Raw genomic sequence first — 24,648 nt, 5'->3', positions numbered from 1 at the left:
GACTGGCGGGAGACGGAGAGGCTTCGAGGAGGCGGGGCCGGGGAGCGGCGTGCGTGAGGGGCGGGGCCCAGAGGGGCCGGCGCCGGACGGGGGCGGGGCCCCGAGGGCGGAGCCTCCGGGGGCGGAGCCGCTATTGGCGGAGCGGCGAGGGGGCGGAGCCGGGCGGGGGCGGAGCCGGGCAGAGGCGCAGCCGGAGCCGGAGCCGGAGCCGGAGCCGGAGCCGCAGCCGCAGCCGAGCGGGCCGAGCGGAGCCGGGGCCCGAGCCGGGGCCGGGGCCGGGCGGAAGATGTGGTTCTTCTCCCGGGACCCGATCCGAGACTTCCCGTACGAGCTGAGCCCGGAGCCCCCCGAGGGCGGCGGCGCGCCGGGGCCCGGGCTGTGGGCGCTGCAGCGCGGCAAGAAGAAGGTGACGGGGCCGGGCCGGGGCGCCGAGCGGAGCCGGGCGGGCGGGCCGGGGGGCCGGCCCCGCCCCCGGCCCGCCCCGCCTGACGTGGCCCCCGCGGCCGAGCCCCCGCGGGGCCGGGCGGGGGAGGGGGCGCCCCGGCCGCGGCCCCCCACCAGCCCTCGCTTCCCCGCAGGCCACGGGACACGCCGTGTCCGTGTTCGTGTTCGAGGCCCGGCCCGGCGACGAGGAGCAGACGCAGCTGGCCAGGGCGGCCTTCAAGCGCCTCAAAACCCTGCGGCACCCCAACATCCTGGCCTACACCGACGGGCTGGAGGTAGGCCGGCCCCCCCCGCCCGAGACCCCAGCCCAGTCTTGGGGGACCCGGGGCCGGAGGCGCCCGGCCCGAAGGTCACGGCGGAGCTGAAGCCCCGGACCCCGGTCCAGGGTGCCCCAGACCCCCCACCCCCGGGCGTTGTTTGCTCGGGCCCCCCCCCCCCACTGACCGCTGTCCTGGGCCTCCCCCAGACTGACAAATGCCTTCATGTGGTGACGGAGCCCGTGACCCCGCTGGGGACCTACCTGAAGCTGAGAGCAGAGACGGGGGGCCTCAGCGAGCTGGAGATCTCCTGGGGGCTGCATCAGATTGTGGTGAGCACGGGCACTGGGATCCCCCCGCTCACCCTCGGGGGCCGGGAGGGCCGGGGGGCTGCCGCCTCCCAGGTGGGCCCCAGCCTTCTCTCCTCCCGCACAGAAAGCTCTGAGCTTCCTGGTCAACGACTGCAGCCTCATCCACAACAACGTGTGCGCCGCGGCCGTCTTTGTGGACCGAGCCGGGGAGTGGAAGCTGGGCGGCCTGGACTACATGTACTCGGCCCAGGGGGACAGCGGGGATCCTCCCCGCAAGGGGATCCCCGACCTGGAGCGCTATGACCCACCCGAGATGACAGATAACAGTGGCAAGAGCGTGGGGGAGAAATGGTGAGCTTGGGGGCATTGAATGGGGGATGAAAGGCTTGAACCCCTTGTGCAATGAGACCTTGTGGGGGGGGGCCCAGAGGTGCTGGAAGCCGAGGGTGAGGAACAGCTGATCAGAGTCCTGCCCCTTCTCCTCTGCCCCTCCTTCTCCCATCCCCTTTTTCCTCTTCCCCCATCCTTTCTTCTCCAGCTTCTAGCTGTACCCCAAGAAAGGGTAGGGAGGCCCTGGGGCCAGCGTGGTCAGGCCCCAGAGGGCCCCTAAGTCCCATCTTTGGGTCAACACAGGTCAGCTGACATGTGGAGACTGGGCTGTCTAATCTGGGAGGTGTTCAATGGTCCCCTGGCCCGGGCCTCCTCCCTACGCTCCCTGGGGAAGGTGAGTCTTTGGGAATCTGTTCACCCCCAGACCACTGAATACTCCCGGTTTCCTGAACCTTGCCTTCCTCCCTTCGGCCATGGACCCCTCTCTCTTCTCCGGTAATCCCTGCCCTTTTGCGGTCTACCTCTTGAACCCCTCGTCCTCCCTGGCCCACTGAGGCCCCTCTCGTGCCTACCCTTCTTTCAGATTCCAAAGTCTCTGGTTCCCCATTACTGTGAGTTGGTGGGAGCCAATCCCAGGGTGCGTCCCAACCCATCCCGCTTCCTGCAGAACTGCCGGTCCCCCGGTGGGTTCATGTGCAACAGCTTCGTGGAGACCAACCTCTTCCTTGAGGAGATCCAGGTGAGCACAACAAGAGGGAGCCCTCGAGAGCAAGGGCCCTGGTGGATGGCCTTCTGCCTTACTTGTCCCTTTTGCTCCCCCTGCCTGGGGCCAGAGCAGCTGGATGCCCACTATTATTCTTCCAAATTCCTTCTTTGTCCTCTGCAACTCAGGGAAATGTACACACATATCTCTCTCACACACACATATCACACATATCACACACATCACACAGTCACACATCACACACACCACATATCACACACAGACACATATCACAGATATACATATCACACACACAGACATACACATCACACACAGACACACGTCACAGACACATACATCATATATACACACACACCCACCACACGTCTCACACACACATGCATCACAGACACATATCACATCACTCATACACGCTACACATCACATACATCACTCACACACATCACACACACACACACACACACACACACTCACTCACACACTCCCCTCACTCTAGATGTTATTTCCTGGCGGGCAACCCAATATGCCAGTATAAACAAAGTGATGGCCTTGGACACCAGACTGGTCTGTTGGCCCGGCCCAGCTGACCTGTGACCAGTTAAACAAGACCCCAGTTCGTTCATCTGTGAGCAGCAGGCAGGTGGGACCATCCAAGGTGGGACCATCTCACTTGGCAGAAGAGAACCGAGCCTGAGAGGGAGGGGTGAAAAACATGCTGGGAAGAGAGGGGAGCGGGGGAAGGTCTTCAAGATCTGCTTAAGAAAACTAATGACAGCTTGGAAAACAGCCTCCCCAGACATCCCAGGTGAGTCCACATTCATTGTGCTGAAAAGTCCCTCTCCAGACCCTCAGGAGAGGAGGCCGAGGGGTGCAGAGTGTGACAGACAAAGCAGAGGTTGCTTCGTCAGCTTTGCCGTTTGTGTTTTTGATCCCGAGGGATTTCTCTGGGGAGTACGTTGAAAAATGATGTGTGTTGGGGTTTATTAAAGTTACACATTTCTTAAAATAGAAATGTCTACCATCACACACATAAGAATAATTTGACAATGCCCCTTTTGGGACTCTTAAATTAACTCTCTTATAGGATCATGGCTAGTTTAGAAATGAAATAAAGGAGGGCATCCATGATAGCCCTTTGGTTTCAGGTGAGCTGACCAGAAAGGGGACTGGCCCCAATGCCCACAAATTCATTGCTTTGGGTAACCCACAAATCTGAGCCTCAGTTTCTTCTTTTATAAAGGGAAAGGACTGGACCCTAGGGCCCCTAAGTGCCTCCTCACCCCCACCCCCAGGATCTTACTTTTGTGGACTAATCAGAGCACAGGGTCTAGAATCAAGAAGACCCAAGTTGCTTAACCTCTCATTGGCTCAGTTTCCTCAACCGTAAAATAAGGATAATAATGGTATCTACACAAGGTTCTTGTGAGGATAAAGTGGGATACAGCTGTAAAGTGCTCCCTGGCACACAGTAGGTGATCTGTAAATGCCTTCTCCCGTTTCATCTGCACTCACTGCCCATCCTTAGAGAAGGAAGCCATGATCACACAGCTGTGTGAGGGTAGCACTGGGGACATGGTCCCTCGAGTTTGCCAGGTGTTAGCAGATCAGAGCAGGGAGGGAAAAATTTGGTCCCACACCCTCATTGTACCAATGAGGAAACTGAGACCCAGAGAGGGGAAATGATTCATCCAAGGTTACACAGGGCTAGGGTTTGAACTAGATTTCTCCCCTCCAAATGCAACAAGCAGTCTTTCCACTGCCCAGGCTACAGTTTTGAGAACTCATTGAGAGTCCAGAAGGAGGTCTGAAATGGGGGGGGGGGCTGTGAGGTTTAGCAATTCTTCCAGAGACTTGGCTAAAAGGACATGTGTTCTGTCTGAAGGCTGACAAAAAGCAGAAAGGGTTCGCTGTCTCTGGATCACAGGATACATTCTTGACAGTCTAAAGGGCTGGGACAAATCTAAGAAAATGGAATTTTCTAAGTTTTATAAACTTTTTTCCACCAAATAGTATTTTATTTTTTTCCAATGACAAGTGATAATAATTTTCAACATTTTTATAAGATTTTGATTTCTAAATTTTTCTCCCACTTTCCTTTTTAAATTAAAAGGGAAATTTTGTTTGTGACAATACTACATCTTTCATCCAATACCCAACATTCCCTCCCTCCAGCCCTTCCCCATGACAAAGAAAAATAGTTAAGCAAAAGCTCCTGACTGTCAATGATGCATGTACCATTCTGTGTCTGTGGTCCCCACCCCCAGCTTGTCTCACAGACACTTTGGGAAGTGGGTACCATTGTTATCACCATTTTACTCCTGAAGAAATTGAGGCAAATGAGTAAAGTGACTTACCTACTCAGGGTCACCCACTAGTAAATGTTTGAAGCTGGATTTGAACTCGGGTTTTCCTGACCCCAGACTCTGCACTCCTCCCATCGCCACCTGGCTGCCACTGTGATCGTTTCCGTATTTGTGCTTGGCCCTCAGTCTCACATGTCTGCTACTCTTCTGTGTCTCACACCTTTTATTTGGGACATTGGAAGCACAGGTGGCGCAGTGGTCAGTTTCTCTTATCCTAGTTGCGATCAGTTGTAATTACTATTTTTATTTCGGGGCGGCTAGGGGGCGCAGTGCATAGAGCAGCGGCCCTGGAGTCAGGAGAACCCGAGTTCAAATCCGGTCTCAGACACTTCATAATGACCTGTGTGGCCCTGGGCAAGCCACTGAACCCCACTGCCTTGCAAAAACTAAAACAACTACAACAACAACCACCAAAACCCCCATTTTGATTTCATTAAGTCTTTCCCAATTAACAAGCATTTAAAAAAATCTTAATTGCAAATTCTCTCCCCCTGTCCCAGCCCTTCCCTCCTTGAGAAGGCAGCAGGCAGTTTGATTTCGATTGTACATGTGAGGCCGTATGAAACATTTATTTCCATATTAGCCATTTAGCATTTTTTGCAGTAGATCATTTGCTTTGTCATTTGTGATCCTCTCTCCGGCTTATTTGGTTCTGAAATCTCTTGATGGCCGTTCTTGAAAGGGAGCTCTTTCAGCTCATTCTTTCTTCTTCTTTTTTATTTATCTATCTATCTATTTATGTATTTATTTTTTAGGTTTTTGCAAGGCAAATGGGGTTCAGTGACTTGCCCAAGGCCACACAGCTAGGGAATCATTAAGTGTCTGAGGCCACATTTGAACCCAGGTCCTTCTGACTCCAGGGCCAGTGCTCTATCCACTGCACCACCTAACCACCCCCAGCTCTTTTTCTTTTTTGGCAAGGCAGTGGGGTTAAGTGGCCCAGCTCTTTCTTTTGATGAAGTGATTTCCTGTGTTGAGTTCACTCTGGGAGTGTTTCATGATTCCCCCCCCCCCAGATAAATGGATGTTTCCTAGGAAGGATTGGTCCCTGGGGATTTAAAGCAAGTCACTGGAGGCACAAGAGGTTCACTGTGGGGGAGGGGGTGGTCTCCCAGCTTTAATATGAGTTAAAAGCCAAGAGAAGCATGGCGGTTGGGACTTGGAAGTGACCTCACCTGGGATGCTCCGTTTAGTTTGGAGGACCACCCTTTAGGACAGAAAAGAACAAACTGGCATGTATCCAGAGGAGGGCAAGTAGCCTGCAGAAGGCCTCAGGAGGCTGCCCTAGGCGGATAAATGGCTGGAGAGGGGGAGGCAGTCTTGGGAGGTTTGTCCATGGTCCCATGATTCCAGAGAATAGACCAGGAGCGATGAGTGGCTGTGGGAAAGGGGTATGTTAAGTTTTTTTTTTTTAAATAAAGATTTTATTAATTTTGAATTCTACAATTTTTCCCCTAATCTTGCTCCCCCCCCCCCCACAGAAGGCAGTCTGTTAGTCTTTACATTGGTTCCATGTTACACACTGCTATCTCAGTTGAATGTGATGAAAAGAAATCAGATCCTTAAGGAAAAAATAAAGTATAAGATGAGATAGCACAATTACATGATAAGACAATGGTGCATGTTAAGGTTTCAAGTGAGGAGAAAAGCCAACACCTGAGCCATTGGAGCTGTCTGCCACTAGCCCAGGCTTCCTGCAGCTGGTGGCCCCTTCCCAGAGATGCGTCAGCAGGTGACTAGATCGTCGGAGCCCCCTTCCTCAGAGCCGCTGTGATTCCTCCTCCCATGGGCCCTCCACCTTCCATCTCTCTAGATCAAAGAGCCAGCGGAGAAGCAGAAGTTCTTTCAGGAGCTGAGCAAGAGCCTGGATTCCTTCCCCGAGGATTTCTGCCGGCACAAGATCCTGCCCCAGCTGCTGACGGCCTTTGAATATGGCAGTGCGGGATCGGTCATCCTCACCCCTCTCTTCAAGGTGGGCAACGTGTCCGCAGGGGCCCGGGAAGGGGAGGAGGGAGCAGAGGGCCCTCGGCTACCAGCCCGTGTTTTGACTGCCGCTTTGGCCCTTGCAGGTTGGGAAGTTCCTCAGCGCCGAAGAGTACCAGCAGAAGATCATTCCTGTGGTGGTAAAGATGTTCTCCTCTACAGACCGAGCCATGCGCATCCGCTTACTGCAGCAGGTGGGTCACTCTCTGGCCCAGCACAGGGCCTTGCTCCCCTGGAGGCCCCGGGGCAGGGATGTGTCTCTGCTGGGGGTGGGTGGGAGGAGAGCAGTGAAGCCTGGAGGGGGCAGTTGGGGAGTCAGAGGACAAGCTGTGCCTCCCCTGGGGCCTGGGGCTATCACAGAGTGTCTGGCCTGGCAGGATGCCCCACAGTAATGGTCCTGGGGCTGGAAAGCCAGGCAGCAAAGGCTCTGATATGTTGGGCTGGCTCATAGGGTCTCTTTTAAGTTGAAGAGATCCCGGGCAGTAGCCAGAGATGGAGCTTCCCAGGAGAGGAAGCCTGCAGGTGATGTCTGCTGGTCCAGCCTGAGCTCAGGATCTTTGTTGTTTGTGGACTAGTTGGGGAAACTGAGGCAAAGAGGGCCACATCCATGAGCAAAGAAGTGAAAAACCATGAAGCACTTCGTTTGGCACACACTATGCTAGATAACTAGAGATATAAACTGTCCTGACCGAGGGGGCCATAGTTGAGAGCAGGTCTGGCTCTGGGGCTTTCCCCTGGGGACCTTCCTGGGCCTCATGTGTCTCCTCTTCCCACCCGCTCTGGCACAGATGGAGCAGTTCATTCAATACCTCAACGAGCCAACGGTCAACACCCAGATCTTCCCCCACGTTGTGCATGGCTTCCTGGACACCAACCCCGCCATCCGGGAGCAGACTGTCAAGGTGGCTCAGGACTGGCTGAGCACTGGCTCCAAGGGGCTGGGAGCCACCCTGACCCTAAGCACCCTCAGCCAGGGTTGGGGGGGATGGCCTCCCTCTATTCCCTGGGACCTTGCACAAATCAGGGCACCTCTTGGGCCTCAGCTTCCTCATCTTAAAGAGGAAGGGGTTGGGTGGGATGACCCTTCAGGCCTGTGAACCTCCTTCCTGGGGTTTGGTTGCCATGGGATCTCCTTGGGATGAGTCCTTGACTGGAAGTGCCATCCAGCGCCTTCCTTCAGGACCGAGGGAGGAGGGCAGAAAGGCCCTGGCCCCACCTCCCTCAGGGAAGCACAAATGAGGGTGGGGAGAGCCAGGTGCTAGAAGTTGGGAGCTTTGGGTGGCTGGGATGTTCAGAGAGGGGGTCATTGCTATGGGACAACAGGACAGAGGGGCACCCTGTGGGTCTGCCCAGGGCCCCTCTTCATTGCGGCTGATGAGTTGGTGTGACAACAGACACTAGGGTCCCAGGCTCCTCTTCTACTTCCTGCCTGGGTGACTGAGGGCAAGAATGCTCCCATCCCAGCTCCTCAGAGGAGGACTTGGAGGCCTTATTGAGGTTCTGTCCAGACCTCTCGGTCTAGGATCCTGCCCGCAAGGCTCAGGGTCTGACCGGAGAGAGCATTTGTACTGGGTGGTCTCTCCCAAAGATGTTGGCACACCTGCATTGGGAAACTTACAGGATTCCTCTGTCAGGGATTTTGGGAGATCTGAGTGTGGGCAGTGGGCCGGGTGCTGGAGCTGGGGGCTCGGGCACCCTGGGCAGGTTCTGAGGCAGACCGGGCCCTGATCCCTCTTCCTCCAGTCCATGCTGCTGCTGGCCCCCAAGCTGAATGAGCAGAATCTGAATGTGGAGCTGATGAAGCACTTTGCCAGGCTCCAGGCCAAGGATGAGCAGGGCCCCATCCGCTGTAACACCACCGTGTGCCTGGGCAAGATCGGCCCCTACCTCAGCGCCAGTGTGAGTTGGGCCCCCGCCTCTGCACCCCGTACCTACGGGGCCTCCACCTGCTCCCCTCTTCCCTTTGGCTCTGCCGCGGCCACGTCCAGGGCCACTGAACGCCATCTCCTCTTCCTCAGACCAGACACCGGGTCCTCACATCAGCCTTCAGCCGGGCCACCAGGGATCCCTTTGCCCCATCACGGGCCGCGGGCGTCCTGGGCTTTGCCGCCACGCACAATCTCTACTCCATGAGTGACTGTGCCCTCAAGATCCTGCCGGTCCTTTGCACCCTCACTGTAGACCCTGAGAAAACTGTGCGGGACCAGGTGAGGCTGGGCAGCAGCCTGGGCACTGGCCAGACTTGGCAGGCTGCCGCACTAGCTGGGGCTCGTCTCCCACCTCCATTCTTTTGCCTAGGCTGTGCCCCCATGCACTTCATCCCCGTTTCTTGTCTGTTGGAATCAGGTGCTCACCAGCCCCCTCCCCAGAAGCCTCCGTTGAGCCTCCCAGTCCCCCGATTGTCTGAGAGAGTACTGTCTGGCCTTCTCTCTGGGCTCTTCTGTATTGCTTTTATGAGTGCTTGAGCCCAAATCTCAGCCAGAGTCCTAGATCGAGAGCTGAAAGAGAAGGAAATGGGGCCTAATCCTCTCTTCTTACAGATGGGGAAACTGAGGGCCAGGGAGGGGAAGCTTTATTCAGGATGACTGGGCCATAGAAGTAGAGCCCAGGATGGCTCCTTTCTTTTACTCCTGAGGCAGGATTGGAATCCAACCCCTGGGCCACACTACCTTGGGGTCCCTAACGCCCCTTTGTATGGATCAGAAAACTGAGTCCGAGGTAACTCATTGTTTAGGATGCCATGGGGTGGGGTCTCCTGGCCCCTCCTCTGGCTTGCTGAGCAGGCCCCCTCAGGTCCCCCACTTTCCCTTCTCTCCCCCTCTCAGGCTTTCAAGGCCATTCGAAGCTTCCTAACCAAACTGGAGTCTGTGTCTGAAGACCCAGCCCAGCTGGAAGAAATGGGTGAGTGCCCCTCAGTCCTCCACCCCAAAGTTCTTTGTCAGTAGCCTTTGGGATCAGTGCCCCATCCCCCTGGGTCACACTACTCCTCAAGCTCTCTGCTGGGAGCCCCTCCCCAGGGATGCCTGGGCACCCCACATTGTCTGCTCCTCCCCTAGAGAAGGATGTCCACAGAGCTTCTAGCCCCAGGCCGGGGGCCACCGCAGCAAGCTGGGCCGGCTGGGCAGTGACGGGGGTGTCCTCCCTCACTTCTAAGCTGATCCGAGCCAACCCCACCACCACCACTGAAAGCGCCTCAGCCAGCGATGCCTCCCTCAGGCCACTCCCAGAGGGTGAGTCTTCCAATTGCTTGGGAGCTTAGGCTTCCCAACCATCCTGGTCCCCAATTATAGATGGCATCTGGGGTACCTCTGCAGAGGGCCAGCTTCAAATCCTACCCTAGATGCCTCACTTTCTGATGTACAAAATGAAGGGGCCAGCACGATGGCCTCAGAGGGCCTTGCCAGCTTTGACCCCTGGGAGATTTTCGTTTGGGGAGGGCCTGGGAACCTCCATCTCACCTCAGCTAAATGCTCCAGAGCCCTGGAGGCCTGGGTGGGGTAAGGGGGCTCTCCAGAAGAGGGCTTTGTGCAGCCCCCCGTGGAATGCTTGGCCCCTACAAAGTCCTCGAGGGACCTGGCAGACCCATGTCCTTCCTTCTTTCCCTTGGGTGATGGGCAGAGAGGAAATCTGGGGTCTCTGAGGATGCTGACCTGACATGCCCCTTTCCTTCCCTTCCCAGCTTCAGCTCCAGCCCCAGCCCCAGCAGCTGCCCCTGCCCAGGTCCCTCCGGTGACCTCAGGTCAGTGGGACACAAGAGGGGTGCAGGGGGAGGAGGAGGAGGAGGCGGCTGAGGAAGGGCAGGGCTCGGCTGACCGCTGGGACGATGAAGACTGGGGCAGCCTGGAGGTAAGCAGCCTCTGGACCGCTCTCTGGCTTCGCAGCCGCTTCCCCTCTCTGCCCTTACCCATGCTGGGAACGTAAGTTCTGGGAGGGCAGAGGCTGGCAGACTTTAGGCCTCCATCCCTGGGCTGTTATTTTGAGTTGTCAGTCTTGGGGCGGAAGAGACCAGCCCCCTGGGAAGGTGACCTCTGAAGGTGGCGGGCCCAGGAGTCCCCCTCCATTCCCGTCTCGGGACTCCATCTACCGCTCATCTTCCCCTCTCCCTGGCATCCTTCCTTTAGCCATCCCCCAAGGCCATAGTGACGGGCAGGGGAGGATCGAGGCTCAGGTGGACCAGAATTGGGGCGTCCTGACTGCAAACAGTCTCAGACACATCCTGGCTGGGTGACCCTGGATGAGCCACCTCACTTTTTTATTTATAAAATGGGGGTCAGTGCCAGCTCCCTCCCTCAGCTCACTGTGGGCTAGGCTCTCCTTGGCAGAACAGCTGGCAGAGTTGATGATTTTCTGGAGGGTGGGGGGGGGGCGGGTCCTGTCTATCTTCCCCATTAGAGTATAATCCCCAGGAGACAGTCCCTTCTCTCTTCCTGGGGCAGGAGAAGGATAGACTGATGGAGGGAGACCCTGGGGTGGGAGGGGTGGGCTGCCAGGGAACAGGCTCCCCAACACTCTGCCCCCTGCCCTTCTTTACGGCAGGATGGAGAGGCTCAGCGGGACGACTGGAGCGCCAGTGAGAGGGAGCACCAGGCCAGGAGGGTGAGGTCCCGGACCGGGAGTGGGGTGCCTCGGTGGGGGGCTACCAGCCGGTGGGCTGAGTCCACCTGGTCCGGGGACTCTCCATCCCCTCCTCCCCCCACAGGCAGGCAGCCCCTCTCGGAAGCCCCCCGAGTCTGACTGGAGCAGCTGGGAGGCCGAAGGCTCGTGGGAACAAGGCTGGCAGGAGGATCAGCCCCCCAAGCCCCTGCCCGAGGGCACCAAGCTGACCAGTGAGTACAACTGGGGTGGCACGGAGACTGGCGAGAAGGCGGACCCCTTTTCAGCCCTGGCACCGCGCCTGGCTGCCCACACGCAGGTAAGGTGGGATGCCCGGCGGGGGGAGGGGGCCTGGGGGGGTCAGGCCTCTGCCCAGCCGGGGACCCCTGACTTCTTTCTCTTAATCTGCAGCGGAACCCGGATTCCTGGAGCACAGAGGCCTCGGGGGACTGGGGGACGGAGGAGAGCTGGGGGTCGCTGGAGGCAGAAAGCAGTAAGTAGGGCCCCGAGCCGCTGTGGCCCTGGGGGAGGGGGCCGGGGCGGCCGTGGCCCCAGCGCCCCCTGACCCGCCTGTCTCGTCCCCCAGAACAGGCCAAGGCCGAGCTCGCTCGGAAGAAGAGGGAAGAGAGGAAGCGGGAGATGGAGGCCAAGCGGGCCGAGAGGAAGGCGGCCAAGGGGCCCATGAAGCTGGGGGCCCGGAAGCTGGACTGAGGGGTGCTCCGCCCCGGCCCTGCCGCTGGGAGAGGGGGCGGGGCCTCCGCCCGGGCCGCCGGTGTACAGAGCGCGCGTGGGGGCCCGGCCCGGCCCCATGTACAGAGTCAGAGCTGGAATACACTTTATTTCTAGTCCCGTCGAGTCTCGGGCCTGCAGTGTCGGGGCGCGCGGCGGGGCGGGGGGACGAGGGGCCCACCCCCCCCCAGGTCCCCGCGGGCCGGGCGTCGGGCCCCGGCGGAGAGAAGCGCGCCGCGGGCCCGCGCGGGGAGGGCGGGACGGGCCACGTCCACGGGCGCCGCGCCGGTCCAGTTTCCTCGGGGCGGGCCGCCGGGCGGCCGCGGCCACGCAGTCACGCAGTCACCGGGCCTCCGTGGCTGAACGCCCCCTGGGGCGCCCGGCCAGCCCCGCGGGGGCGCTTGGGTCGGGCGCGGGGCTCAGCGGCGCCTCTGGGGTACGCAGGCCCCGTGCGGCCTGACCCGGACGAAGCCGGCCTTGCAGGCGCAGCGGAAGGAGCCGCTGGTGTTGACGCAGCGCTCGCTCTTGCACAGCAGCCCCCGCTGGTTCAGCTCGCGGCACTCGTCTATGTCTGCGGGAGACGGAGCGGGGATGGCGCGGGCCCGGGCGCCGGGAGCCCAGTGGGGGCCGCGCGCCGCTCCCCCAGGCTTACCCACGCAGCGCGTGCGGGACGCGTCCAGCTGGAAGCCGCCCGGACACTCGCACACCGCGCCCCCCGGGCGGGCCACGCAGCGGCCGCTCACGCAGCGACACTCGTCCGAGTCCTCCTCGGAGCTGTCCTCTTCTGCGACCGAGAGGGATGACGGAGAGAATCATAGCTAACACTTACACAAGGCTGCCGTGCGCACCCTGGGGGGTAGGCGGAGTTACGACCCCCGCTTCGGAGTGTCCGAGCCCCCCGGCTCCCTCGGAGAGGCCTGCGGGGGGGCTCCGGGGAGCCCCGAAGCGGCGGAGGGCGGGGCGACTCACCTCGGGGGGGCTTCCTCAGGAACAGGGGGCTCACGTCCCAAAAGGAGTTACTTTCGCTCTGGGAGTTCGGACACTGAAGTCCTGGGGGGGGGGGGGCGCAGGGGAGAAGCGAGGTCAGTTTCGAGGTCCGTGAGCTGCGCGGCCCCCTTTTACGGGGGGTCCCCTCCCCTCCTTTCCCGGCCCGCGGCTCACCTGGGCCCCGGGGTGGGCAGGGTCGGCACTGGGCCCCCCAGCCGCGGCCCTGGCGGCAGCAGCAGTCCTCGTAGGGCAGGAGGGGCCCGGCCAGGGGCCCGGCACACATGCCGTCCTCCCCGCGCTGGCCCCAGCACACGTCCCTGCGCTCCTGGGGCCTGTCTGCGGGCACCGGGGACAGGCTGACTACCCTGGGGGGGCCCCCACCCCCGTGGCTCCAAGCCTGCCCTCCCTTTCCCGGCCTGGGACGACCCCCACCCCCAAGGTCCCGGACTACCGTCGGACCCCGGGCGCCAAGCAGGGGCGCCCCGCCCTCACCTGCTGGGCTCTCCAGGAGCTGGCAGTCTCTGCCGGTGGGCCCTGGCACCCAGGGCAGGTGGCACTCACAGCGGAACGAGCCGGGGAGGTTGAGGCAGCGGCCGTGCTGGCAGGCCCCGGGGTCCTGGCACTCATCCACGTCTAGGGGCACGAGAGTCAGCCCGGCCGCCTCCTCCTCCTCCCGCGCCCCCCCCGCCCCCCAGGACCCTCCCGCGCCCCTCACCCATCTCCTCGGGGATCAGGCACTGGCGCTGCGCCGGGCTGTACTCGGCCGGCGGGGTACAGGAGCAGCGGTAGCCCCCACGGGTGTTCTCGCACACGCCATTCCTGCACTTGGACTCGTCTAGACACTCGTCCACATCTGAGCAGAGGGACGGGGGGCTCCCGTGGGCTGGGGGTCGCCCCGAGTCTGCCGCCCGCCCCCGCTGCCCGTGGCCTCATTTCCTTTGCCCGAGGGAGCAGACCGGGAGTCGGTCAGTGAGGAGGAGAGACTGGGGGAGCCGGGGGGGGGGGGTCCTGCTCTCACGGGGTGGGGGAGGGCTCCTGCACCCTGGCCAGACCCTCCTGGGAGCCCTGGGTGCGGGGCCGGGGCAGGAGCAGCCGGACCCCCCAGGCTCACCCACACACTCCAGCAGGTTCCCGTCGTAGTAGAAGCCCTGCTTGCAGTAACACTCGTAGCCGGGCTGCGTGTTGACGCACTTGCCCTCCTTGCAGATCTCCTCCCCGAAGAGCACGCACTCGTCGATGTCTGGAGGGGCCGGGGGGTCAGCGGGAAGCCCCTCCCCCCCGCCTTCCCCTCTTCGGAGCCGGAGCGGGGCACTGCCCCCCCCAGCTGCCCCTCCTCCCTCTAGCTCCCTTCCAGCCTCAGCCCTGGGGCCGCCTCCCACGGGAGTTGTTGACACTCTGCTTGAACCCCGAAATGGACTTCGGATCTGTTTTATACGTCCGGAGGAATAAAACTCCCTAAGGGCAAGGTTCCACCTTCTGTCCTGGTTGTCCAGCATGCAGTAGGTGCTTCCTAAGTGCTTGGGGCTTTTGTTTTTCCCTTGGCCAGGCAGTGGGCTTAGGTGACTCGCCCAAGGCCACACGGCTAGGTCACGCTGAAGTGTCGGAGGCCGGATTTGAACTCGGGTCCTCCGGGCTCCAGGGTCGGCCCCCCTAGCGCTAGTGAAGTGAATGACAGAACTAGCGGCTGGGGGGCGGTGGGGGGAGGCGGGGGGCGGCGGCCCTTACCCCGGTGAGCTGGGATGCCGTAGCTGATGACGTTGCTCTCTTGGATGTAGCCTTTGCCATCTGGACAGAGACTATGAAATTCCGCTGCGGGGGGCGAAGGAAGGCGGGCGGGTGAGGCAGCACCGGGCTCTGGGAAGGGCCTGAGGAAGGGTCCTGGGGGTCCCACCAGCCGCCCTTTGGCCCCGGCCCGGGCACCCACCTGAGCTGTGCACGGGGCAGGGGTAGATCTCGCAGTGGTCGCCCCAGCCGGCGCCCAGCGAGCAGCAGCACTCCTGCCGGGTGACGTTGGTGGCCAGGACGCTGTCGCAGAAGACGGGGTCGTCGAAGTTGAGGTAGCACTCCTTCTTGTGGCGGGGGGGCTCGGCCTCTGGGGGGGGAGAGCCAGCTCAGCACCGCGGGGGGCCCGGGGCCTGGGGTGGGTGGAGGCGGGGCGCTCACCCTCGCAGGCGCGCCCGTCCCGCGTGGGGGTGAAGCCCTCGGCGCAGATGCAGACGTAGGAACCGTGCACGTTCTCGCAGGCCCCGTGGGGGAGGCAGAGCCCGGGGTCCTGGCCGCATTCGTCCACGTCTGCCGGGACAGGACAGAGGGTGGAGCCCCCGGCCGGGCCGCCCCGCGGGGCCCCCCGCGCCCAGCCCCCCCGTACCTTGGCACTTCCTGCCCCCCACCAGCCGGTGGCCCGGGGGGCAGAGGCAGCGGTAGGAGCCGTTGGTGTTGCTGCAGTCCCCCCCGATGCAGGCCGCCGGGAAGTCGCACTCGTCCACGTCTGGGGGGACCAGGAGCCGTGACCCCGCCGGGCCCCCCGCGCCCCCGCAGGGAGGGAGAGGGGGAGAGACAGACGGGGCCCAGCCCGGGCACGGGGACCACCCCCCCGCCCAGGGGACCCCCGCCCGGCCCCCCCCCCCAGGGCCGCAGGGGCGCCCGGGCAAGGAGTGAGACTGCGGGCTGCCGCCAGGGGCCCCGAGGGCGCCCTTGGATGCCCTGCCTCTGGGGGACCCCGGAACCAGAAGTCGGGGCCCAGGGGTCCGGAAGATGGACCGTGGCAGCCCCCCCCCCCCGCACCTTCGCAGCGGCTCCGGTCGCGGGACAGGTGGTAGCCCGGGAGGCACTGGCACTGGAACGCCCCGGGCGTGTTGGTGCAGGCGCCGAACTCGCACACGCCACCCGCCTCGCACTCGTCCACGTCTGCGGGGCAGGCGAGAGGGGCTCAGAGCCCGAAGGCCGGGCACGGGGGGCTGGGGCTGGGGGCTGGGGACGCCCCGGCCTCGGGGGCACTCACCCAGGCAGCTGCGGCCGTCGGGGGCCGGGGCGTAGCCCTGGGCGCAGGTGCAGCGGAAGGAGCCCGGGAGGTTCTCGCACCAGCCGGGCTGGCAGGGGCTGCCCTCGGCGCACTCGTCCACGTCTGGGGGGGGAGGGGGTGCTGGAGGGGCCGCTGGGGCCGCGCCCCCTCCCCTGCCCTTCCCCCGCCAGGCTAGGGTGGGCTGGGGAAGGCCCTCCCCACAAGCCCCGCCCGGCAGGCCCCGCCCTCCCCACGAGCCCCGCCCGGCAGGCCCCGCCCTCCCCACGAGCCCCGCCCGGCAGGCCCCGCCCTCACCCCGGCAGGCCCCGCCCCCCTGGCTCCGGTAGCCCGGCTGGCAGGCGATGCACTTGAAGCTGCCCGGCTTGTTCTCGCACTTGCTGTCGGGGCACGAGCTGGGGTCTCGACACTCGTCAATGTCTGCGGACGGAGGGGCGGGTCAGGGGGGCCCCCGGGCCGGGAGGGGGGGCGGGGGGGCGGGGCCTACCTTCGCACAGGGGCTGCCGGGACGGCTTGGGCCGGTAGCCCGGGTAGCAGCTGCACTTGTAGTTCCCGGGGAAGTTGATGCAGAAGCCGCCGTCCCCGCACAGGTGGGGCTTGGTGCACTCGTTGAGGTCTGGGGGCGGGGCGGGGAAGGGGCGGCAGCCGCGCTCCAGGCTCCGCCCCCTCGGGGCTCTGCCCCAATGAGAGCGAGCCGCTCCTCCCCGAGGCCCGCCCCGCCCCTTATCTGCATAGCCGCGCCCCGCCCCGCCGGGCCCCGCCCGCGCCCGCCCCGCCCGGGCGCCCCCTTACCCACGCAGGAGCGGCCGCTCGGGGTGACTTGCAGCCGGTAGCCGCGGTTGCAGTGACAGTTGTAGGACCCTCCCGTGTTCATGCAGACGCCCTTCCCCACTCCGCAGGGCTCCGCCTCACATTCGTTCACGTCTGGGGGAGGGTCGGTCGGGGAGACGTCGGGGCAGATCCCCCCGTGGGACGCGGCTGAGCCCGCCCCGCCCCCACTGCGGCTCCCCCGCTCACCCACGCAGTAGAGCTGCTGCGGATGCGGCCGGTAGCCCGGGTAGCACTGGCAGGAGTAGCCCGCGGGGCCGGGCACGCACTCTCCGTGGCCGCAGATGTTGCGGTTCACTCGGCACTCGTCAGTTTCTGGGGGGGGAGCGGCGCCCTAAGGAGCCGGGGTCCCCGCCTGGCGCCCGCTCCCCTGGGCCAGCTGGTGGGGCCGGGGCCAGGCTGGGGGAGGGCCAACTGGGGGGGCCGGGGCCAGGCTGGGGGAGGGCCAACTGGGGGGGGCCGGGGCCAGGCTGGGGGAGGGCCAACTAGGGGGCCGGGGCCAGGCTGGGGGGGCCCAGCTGGGGGGTCGGGGCCAGGCTGGGGGGGGCCCAGCTGGGGGGGCCGGGCCCAGCCTGGGGGGGGCTGGGCTGGGCCGGGGCCAGGCTGGGGGGGGTAGGCGGGGGGAGGCCAGGCTGGGGGGCCGGGGCCGGGGCCGGGCTGGGGCTGCGGCTGGGACGGGGCGTACCTGTCACCTGCGTGGGGGCGATTTCCACTGCGCTCCTGGAGGGCAGCAGATCGGGGGGGACTCTCCGCACGGCTGGCGGCGTGGGGCGGGATATCAACTCTGCAAGAGAGACCACCCGGGCGTGGTTGATCCCCTTGGGTGGGGGGCGAGATCCCCGAGACCTGGCCCCCAGGCGCAGCCCTCCCCCCCGAGGCCTTTCCTCCTGGCCCGTCTCCTTCCCCTTCCCTGGCTCACCTGGATACTGGCGCACCGGCGGCGGCGTGGTGACGGGGGGCTGGCCCTGTGGAGGGGAGCGCTCCTCCGAGTCCATCTGGGGTTTGGGTGGGGTGAGCGGGGAGGGCAAAGAGGCAGCCTTGAGCTCCGGGCTCAGCCCTGCCCCCCATTCTCCCCACTGCTTCTCCCGGGCTGCTGATGCCCCCCGGGCTCCCTGCCGCCCTTTGTGCCCCCCCCCCCCACAGCAGAGGAACCTGTATACTCACAGAGTCCGTGGTCACCCCTGGAAGAGAAAAAGCCACCATTTAAGAGGCCGGACTTTAGGAAAGTCTGAAGTCCAGTTAAGGACTGAGAGTTACAGGGAAATTACTGTCATGGGGCGGGGGGGACGGAGGGAATTTGGTCAGAGCTCTGGTGAGGGTCCTGGTGGAGGTAGTCGGGGTCTCTGCAAGACAGGAGGTCAGGGCTTTCGGAGCTGAGAGGGCCCAGAGAGGGATTGGCGAATGGCGGGAGATGGAGGTCCTGATGAGCTATATGGGGTCAGATGGTTAATGCAAAGAGACTGAGGTTTAGCCCCAAGTCCTAGACATGTCTATCCCTGGGGTGCCTAGCATAGGGCAGGGGGGAGAGGAGGAACTGGAGATGCAGCTGCTGGTTGGACTCCTTGGGGAGAAGTTCCCCCACCTATCCCCCTCCGCCATCCCCCCTTCCACACCACCACCTGGGCCTCTGACTCAGTGCTGTGACTAGTGCGCCAAGCTCTTACCTTTATCCTCCTCCAGCTCGTCCTGCAGGGGGGCTCGGCTGGGGCTCTCTGGGAGCTGCTGGGATTTGGGGGGCCCATCAGGGTGCAGGAATAGGGAAAAGTCACTCTCTCCTTGGATGGTGAGAGTCTGGTGGGAGGTCAGGATGTGGTAACCTTTCCCCGCAGGGCAGATCTCTTTGAAAGCAACTGGGGGGAGGGAAGGGAAAAAAGAAGTAAACTTTCCCTGGACTTCTCTGGGGTTCCTGCCTGCCCAAAGTAACATCCTGGAGCTGAGAGGAGCTTATGTCCTCTAGAGGCACTCTGGGGTTCCTGCTCCCTCCGATTTCCCCTCTAGCTCCTGGGAGGCTGGGGGATCCCCCCCAAACAGTGCAGGGGGCAGCCGGTGTCTGACCTGTGCCATCAGCAGGGCATCGCTGGCAGCGGGCTCCCCAGGCCTTGCCCACACTGCAGCAGCACATCTGGCGGGTCAGGTGGGTGGTGAGGGGGTGCTGACACTGCAGGTCAGGGCTGACCAGGCGGAAACAGAGACTTTTCTCCTCTGGCTTCTCAGCTGAGACATAGGATGGGAAGAATCGGGATAGAAGCTCCTCGGGCACCCTGCCTCACCACCTCCAGGCAGCCCCACCTGATACCCCAGGGTGACCCTGACTCCATAGCAAACTCGACCCATGTTCTCCATTTTTGCTTCAACCTATGTATATATTTTCTGACTTATCCACATATGTTTGAATGATTCTCAACCTGACCTTACTGACCTCTGACCTCTCTCTGCATCTGACTCCTGCAGATCAACCACCTTTTTGGGTTTTTTTTTTTTAAACAAGGCAATGGAGTCAAGTGACTTGCCCAAGGCCACACAGATATGTAATTATGAAATGTCTGAGGTCACATTTAAACTCAGGTACTCCTGACTCCAGGTGCCCTATCCACTGCGCCATCTAGGCACCCCCAAACCACCTTTGATATTGCCATGTGGCCTCTGATCTTTCCCGGAGGGCTCTTACCCAAGCACTGGGTTCTGGAGGGGCCAAGGCTGTGTCCAGGGGGACAGACACAGCGATAGGAGCCTGGGCTGTTGAGGCAGTCTCCATGACGGCACATTCCTGGCATGGCACACTCATTGATGTCTGTGGGGAAAAGAGGGAGAGGATGGAAGGAGGGAGAGAAGTGAGGATGCCCTCCCAACCCTGTCCACCTTGGCTCCCTCCTCCTCTCACGGACCCTCCATGAAGTCAAATCTCCAACCCATGGTCTGGCCTCTCTCTGGCCATTCCCCACCCCGACTTTGTATACCTCCCAGGGTCCCCATACCCTGGCAGTGGGTGCTGTTCAGTCTCTTGTAACCCTGGGGGCAGTCACCCCCCAGCTCCCCTCGGACGGGGCCTGGTTTCTGCACGCCGGTGTCTGGGGAGAGCATGGCAATAGGTCACTAGGGAGAGGGAGAGGGAGGCCAGCTAGGAGGGGATGGGAGGGAGGGAAGGATGGGGAGGAGGAGCAGGGCCAGCAGGTCAAGCAATGGGAGGGGGCTGGGCCGGGCCACCATGGACTCACACTGCAACTGGGGACACTTGTGACATTTGTTCTGCCCCCAGGCCGTGCCGATGCTCCCGCAACAATCTTCCTGCTTGGTCAGGCCAGGAAGTGGGTTACTGCCACACTGGGGCCCAAAGAAGGAACAAGTTAGGTTCCAGCCCCCCCATCTGCGCCTCCCAGCCCCCAAGGATCTTGGGATGGTACAGCTGCAGATTCGAAGGGCATCTCATTAAGTCCCTGGTGATAGACAGGGAAGGGGCTTCTCTAAAGTCACTGGGTTAGCCAGAATCCGACTCCCCACCCAAGGCTGCCTACATTGTCTCAGAGCCAGTTCAGGGTTGGAAAGGAGTAATGGGGAGCAGGATTAGGGTAGTCATAGCCTGTTGGGGAGCCTAAGGGTGGTCCGAAAGGCTGAGGTGGGGCTCCTGGGGGGAGGGCCTAGGGACTTTGGGGGTCACTCACAGCCTGCTTGGGTAGAGTGTCCTGGAAGCAGCGGCCCAAGGGCTTCTGAGTAGGAGGCCTGGGGTGGGGAGTCTTGGGGTGAGGGAGGAGGTGCTGGGGGGGTGCAGGGCCCTCAGCATTCAGCCCTTCGATGCGGTGAACCTGGACAGAGGCCTCTGGGGGATGGTGAACTCTCACATTTACCAGGGGTGGCGGTGCCTGCACTAGAGGCCAGAGGATACAGTGGATCAGTATCATATAGCCTGGACACCCCCCCAGCTTTCTGGTGTCCCCCACCCCACAGCACTTCCCCACGAGGTCCCTTCCTAGCTGGGGTACTAGTTCTGACTCCCTGTCCATCAGTTAGTCTGTCTGTCTCTGTCTCTCTCCCTCTCTCCCTTCTGTCCTTTCTTTATCCTTCTGTCCCCCTTCCTTCCTTCCCTGCGAACGTAATGTAGGGAGTCGTGTAGCCCTAACTTGAATGAGGACTCCCTCCCCTCCACAAAACCCTCAGGTGACCTCCTCCTGGAGGCCTCTGATGAAGAGGGACCCACCACCTCTCCTGGGAGCCCCAGACCCTTGGAGGTAGAGCTCATTCTGAGGAAGGTTCCCTTTCCCCCTCCATCAAATCTAAATTGTCCACGTTGGCTCCTGGCCCTGTTCTCTGCCCTCCCCCCATTCCTGAGGTTCCCATCATCGGCACCTGGGAAGGACCCTGCGGCCTCCTTGGGACAGCCTGCAAGATGGCCACGCTCCCTTTCCTGAGCACAGTTGGTCAGGAGCTTTCTCACTTCATAGCTCCATCACTCCCTGTGAAGCCCCTCCCCCTCTCTGAGCCTCAGTTTCCTTTTCTGTAAAATGAAGGGGTAAAACTATATGATCTCTGCGGTCTCTTCTGGGTCTAATTCCTCTAAATGAATGAATGAAAGCATCTCTGTGAATTCCCTGGAGACGCAAAGAGACAAACTGAAGCCACCCTGGACGTCTAAGGACATCGAGTCCACTCTTGGAGGAGGTTTCCACTCCCCCTCCATTCATACCCATTCCCTGTCCTGTCTCCCACCTGTCTTCCCCCTCTGTTCTCTCACCTTCAGCTGAGATCTGGCCAGGCCCCAGGGGTACCAGGAAGGCTGCATGCTGGGCGGGGGGCTGCTCCCCTGCACCAGGGGGGTCTGCGATCACCTGGACTGCATAGATGGCATGCTTGCTGGCCACCGGTTCTCCCTCAGGGGCAGGGGGTGGGGGGCCACCCAGAGCCCCCCCTCGGCCTAGGCCTGCCCCGACGCTGCCAGCTGGCACCTGACAGAATCGGCCGGTGAAGTCCGGGGGGCAGAGACAGTGGTTTCGAGATGAACACTGGCCCCCATTCATACAGGGCAAAGGGCACACCACTGCAAGGGAAGATGAGGCAGGGTGGGGAGGGGTGGTTAGGCCGCCCACCCACATCCTAATCCAGTCTCCACTTTCCCTCAGTCCCCCCCAACTCGAGAGCTCTCCCATCGACCTCCCCCAGGGGCTTCTGGGGGCCAAACTCTCCCTTGGCTACACCCACACATGTAGGGTCCGGAGGGTTTAGAGCTGAGAGGGATTCGGAGGAAATCTCCAATTTGCACCTGGCCTCTCGCATATGTGTGGCCTTGCAGGTGCACCCAGGGGTTTCGCGCCTCACACGTACAAACCCACCATAGAACCACTCGGCTACGAGTTTCTAAGCTAGGGATCTGAGAAAGGACAGGGCCAGCCGGAGCCGGGAGAACCCTTGGAAAGTGAGCTAACCCCAGACCCTGGCTTTAGGGCTGAGAAAATGGAGAAATGACTCGTCCAGGGTCACGGGGGTGGCGATGGGTCTCAGCCAGGACCTAGTCAAGGCGCCACCTCCCCAGCACCCCCCAGCCTTCAGCTCCCCTCCTGTCCTGGAGACATCCTCTCTCCCTAGCCCAGGGCTGCCTCCCAGATAGCAGGAACAGGGTGGGGCAGCCCCTTCGGAGCTCAGCCCTCCTCCGTGGCCCTGGCTGGGAAGCCCCCAGCCCCTGGGAAGAAGCATCCTTCCGGGCCCATCCATCCTGTTGGGTGGGGGTGAGGGGGCAGGGCCTCCTTCCTGCCCTCCTGAGTGAGTCACTCCTGGCGGTGAGCTTGACCTCCCAGTGACACCGCCCACCCGCGGCCGGGCACTGTGCCCGAGGGATGTGGGCAGCCCAGACCCAGACAACAGGCCCGGGCTCGGCAGGAAGGCCTAGCTCCTGCCTGTTCCCATCCACACACCAACACTCACCCATGCCTCACTGGACACACAGTCACACAAGTGAGGGACTGCAGGTGGCCCCTCCAAGCTGGGGTTCTCTGGGGGGGGCACCTTCCTGGGCCCTGGCTGACTAATTACTCCCCCAGAGGCATAATTAAAAGGGGCTCCTCCCTGCCCCCCCAGGGTCCTGGGGATAATTATTAGACAGAGTCAGGACAGAAAGAGCCCCCTCCCTCTGCAATAAATGGTCCTTTGCCCTCAGCTCTTGGGGCCTTGAGGATTTGAGGGGGTGGGGATCCCCTGGCTGTAGGGGGCTGAGTGTGGGGTTGGCAGGGCCAGGAGGGCAACTTGAAAAGGCCTAGACCTAAGAACCCAGACCTAGTGAGCCTGAGGCAGGGGGAACAGAGACTGCCCAGGAAAGGAAGACCTGAAGAACCCCCCCCCTTTGATTTCTGCTCCTGGAGCTGATCCACACTCCCATCCAGTCACAGAGTTCTTCCTCCCAGAATCCTCTCTGGATGCCCCAGGCAACCAAAATCCAGGTGCCTCCCCCAAAGTCTGAACATCCTGGTGTTCCCTTTCTAACCCAGGTGTCCCCTTCCCCAGACACCGTGGAACCCCATTTCTCCTCCTGATTTCCTGCCCTCTCCAAGTCACCCCATGAATCTGCCAAAACCCGGGTGACCCCATCCCCACCGGGCCCCCAGCCTCTCCCCCTCGCTGGAATCCAAGGGTCCCGGTCCAGCCTCACCCACTCGGAAGCCGGAGCCAGTGAGGGTATCAGTGCTGTGCCCGTTCTCCCCGATCAGGGTCATGTTGCTGCCCTGCTGGCAGCTGTCCCGGCACTGCCCCTTCAGACACGTTCTCTTGCAGATGACGGGGGCAAAGACCACCTTGAAGCGTTCCCTTGCCAGCGCCCCCCCGCCCCCTGCCCCCCTCTCCCCTGCTGGGCCCCCCAGCACCCCTTCTCCCAGGCCCCCCAGCAGCAGGAGAAGCAGCAGCCCGGAGGGGGGCATCTCAGGAGGCAGAGGGAGGGGGGCACAACAGGCCCAGAGCATGGGGTCCCAGGCAAGGGGGCCCCAGGGAGCTGGGGCAGAGGGACTGGAAGAAGCAAAGAGAGAGAGAAGAGAAAGGAGGACAGAGAGAGAGGGGAAGGAAGGGAAGGAGGGAGAAGGAAGTGGGAGAGATGAAAGTGAGAAGCCCCAGGAGGGCGGGAGATGGGGAGCCAACTGGCCCCAAGGCTTCCAGGTCCTGATGGGGGGAGCCGGGTGGGGGGAGCGGGAGCGGGAGTGGGGGAGTGGGAGTGGGGGGAGCGGGAGTGGGGGGAGCAGGAGTGGGGGGAGCAGGAGCGGGGGAGCCGGGTGGGGGGAGCGGGAGTGGGGGGAGCGGGAGTGGGGGGAGCAGGAGTGGGGGGAGCGGGAGTGGGGGGAGCAGGAGCGGGGGAGCCGGGTGGGGAGCCGGGTGGGGGGAGCGGGAGCGGGGGAGCCGGGTGGGGAGCCGGGTGGGCAGGGGCTGGCCCGGCCGGCCCGAGCTCCGCAGCCTGCGATGGCGGCCTGCCTGCCTCCTCCGGCGTCCCGGCGCTGCCTCCCGGCCCGCCAGCTCCCGACGGACCCGGGGAGTGTGGGGCTGGGCAGGCCGAGCGAGCGACGGAGGGAGGGAGGCAGGGAGGGAAAAATGAGCAGTTGTTTTCCCTGGCTGAGGGAGCGGGGAGAGCAGGGGAGGCGGCGCTGGGGGCTGGGAGGCTGGCTGGGGGCCAGAGGGGGAGGCGGCCGGCTGGCTTTGGAGAGTCACCGCCCGCCCTGCCTTCGGGGGAGAGAGAGGGGGGCACGTCTGGGGCGCCTGGGCCCCCCTCGCACACCTGGCCAGGAGCTGGGGCCGACTGTCTGCCCAGCGCCCCCAGAGCCAGCTCCTGCCTCACCTGGGAAGTGATGTGGCAGCCAGGGGCCAGGAGGGAGACGGCGCAGCAGACGGCCCTGCCAGCCCCCCTCTCCCTCTGCCCGGCTCCAGCTGGGGCACAGGGAGGCCCCCGATTCCACTTGGGAGCCCGGCCTCTGCTAGCCTCCCTCTTCTGGCCCTTCGTGGAAAAGGAGGAGGTGGGTCTGGAGGAGCTCTAAGGGCCATCTCCTCCCTCAGCAGCGGGAACTCTGGGGCAGGGGTGGAGGTCCCCAAGCTGCAAGGCCCCGTCTTGCCCCAGGTAACA

General features: G+C 62.7%; 2 protein-coding genes across 3 annotated transcripts; one reads left to right on the top strand and one right to left on the bottom strand.

Moving 5' to 3' along the window:
- The first annotated feature begins 179 nt into the window (after positions 1–179).
- On the top strand, positions 180–11,854 carry SCYL1 (SCY1 like pseudokinase 1). The gene is made up of 18 exons (XM_074231080.1): positions 180–406; positions 579–719; positions 911–1,033; positions 1,137–1,363; positions 1,646–1,736; positions 1,926–2,081; positions 6,243–6,401; positions 6,499–6,606; positions 7,201–7,314; positions 8,156–8,311; positions 8,431–8,619; positions 9,238–9,313; positions 9,469–9,642; positions 10,092–10,258; positions 10,949–11,008; positions 11,112–11,324; positions 11,417–11,498; positions 11,592–11,854. The coding sequence occupies exons 1-18, from the start codon at positions 287–289 to the stop codon at positions 11,714–11,716; spliced, it is 2,481 nt and encodes an 826-aa protein (XP_074087181.1). The 5' UTR covers positions 180–286; the 3' UTR covers positions 11,717–11,854.
- Positions 5,895–23,742, bottom strand: LTBP3 (latent transforming growth factor beta binding protein 3). 2 transcript variants are annotated; one of them, XM_074231078.1, is made up of 28 exons: positions 23,200–23,742; positions 21,295–21,597; positions 20,228–20,430; positions 19,784–19,889; positions 19,544–19,636; positions 19,237–19,359; positions 18,624–18,782; positions 18,233–18,418; positions 17,733–17,749; positions 17,488–17,563; positions 17,254–17,352; positions 16,758–16,883; positions 16,533–16,664; positions 16,228–16,356; positions 16,038–16,160; positions 15,723–15,845; positions 15,506–15,628; positions 15,090–15,209; positions 14,885–15,013; positions 14,646–14,813; positions 14,447–14,530; positions 13,833–13,961; positions 13,437–13,574; positions 13,214–13,354; positions 12,896–13,057; positions 12,704–12,784; positions 12,387–12,518; positions 5,895–12,305 (listed from the first exon to the last, which is right to left on the bottom strand). In XM_074231078.1, the coding sequence occupies exons 1-28, from the start codon at positions 23,504–23,506 to the stop codon at positions 12,154–12,156; spliced, it is 3,864 nt and encodes a 1,287-aa protein (XP_074087179.1). In that variant the 5' UTR covers positions 23,507–23,742; the 3' UTR covers positions 5,895–12,153. The 2 variants fall into 2 exon arrangements, with proteins under 2 accessions (XP_074087179.1, XP_074087180.1); XM_074231079.1 differs by lacking the exon at positions 14,885–15,013.
- Between the last annotated feature and the right edge of the window lie 906 nt (positions 23,743–24,648).

This window comes from Macrotis lagotis, chromosome 3 (genome assembly GCF_037893015.1).
Source record: "Macrotis lagotis isolate mMagLag1 chromosome 3, bilby.v1.9.chrom.fasta, whole genome shotgun sequence".
NCBI classification, from domain to species: domain Eukaryota; kingdom Metazoa; phylum Chordata; class Mammalia; order Peramelemorphia; family Peramelidae; genus Macrotis; species Macrotis lagotis.
This window is presented reverse-complemented; position numbering and strand designations above follow the sequence as displayed.

Excerpts from the sequence above, each read along its gene's own strand:
- LTBP3 (XM_074231078.1), bottom strand. The coding sequence starts at position 23,506 with ATGCTCTGGGCCTGTTGTGCCCCCCTCCCTCTGCCTCCTGAGATGCCC. Across the intron at positions 20,431-21,294 it reads TGGCCAGATCTCAGCTGAAG|TGCAGGCACCGCCACCCCTG; the intron begins GTGAGAGAACAG and ends TCTGGCCTCTAG. Across the intron at positions 13,575-13,832 it reads GAACCTGCTGGAGTGTGTGG|ATGTGGACGAGTGTCTAGAC; the intron begins GTGAGCCTGGGG and ends CCCTCTGCTCAG.
- SCYL1 (XM_074231080.1), top strand. The coding sequence starts at position 287 with ATGTGGTTCTTCTCCCGGGACCCGATCCGAGACTTCCCGTACGAGCTG. Across the intron at positions 1,364-1,645 it reads AAGAGCGTGGGGGAGAAATG|GTCAGCTGACATGTGGAGAC; the intron begins GTGAGCTTGGGG and ends GGGTCAACACAG. Across the intron at positions 11,499-11,591 it reads GTCGCTGGAGGCAGAAAGCA|AACAGGCCAAGGCCGAGCTC; the intron begins GTAAGTAGGGCC and ends CTCGTCCCCCAG.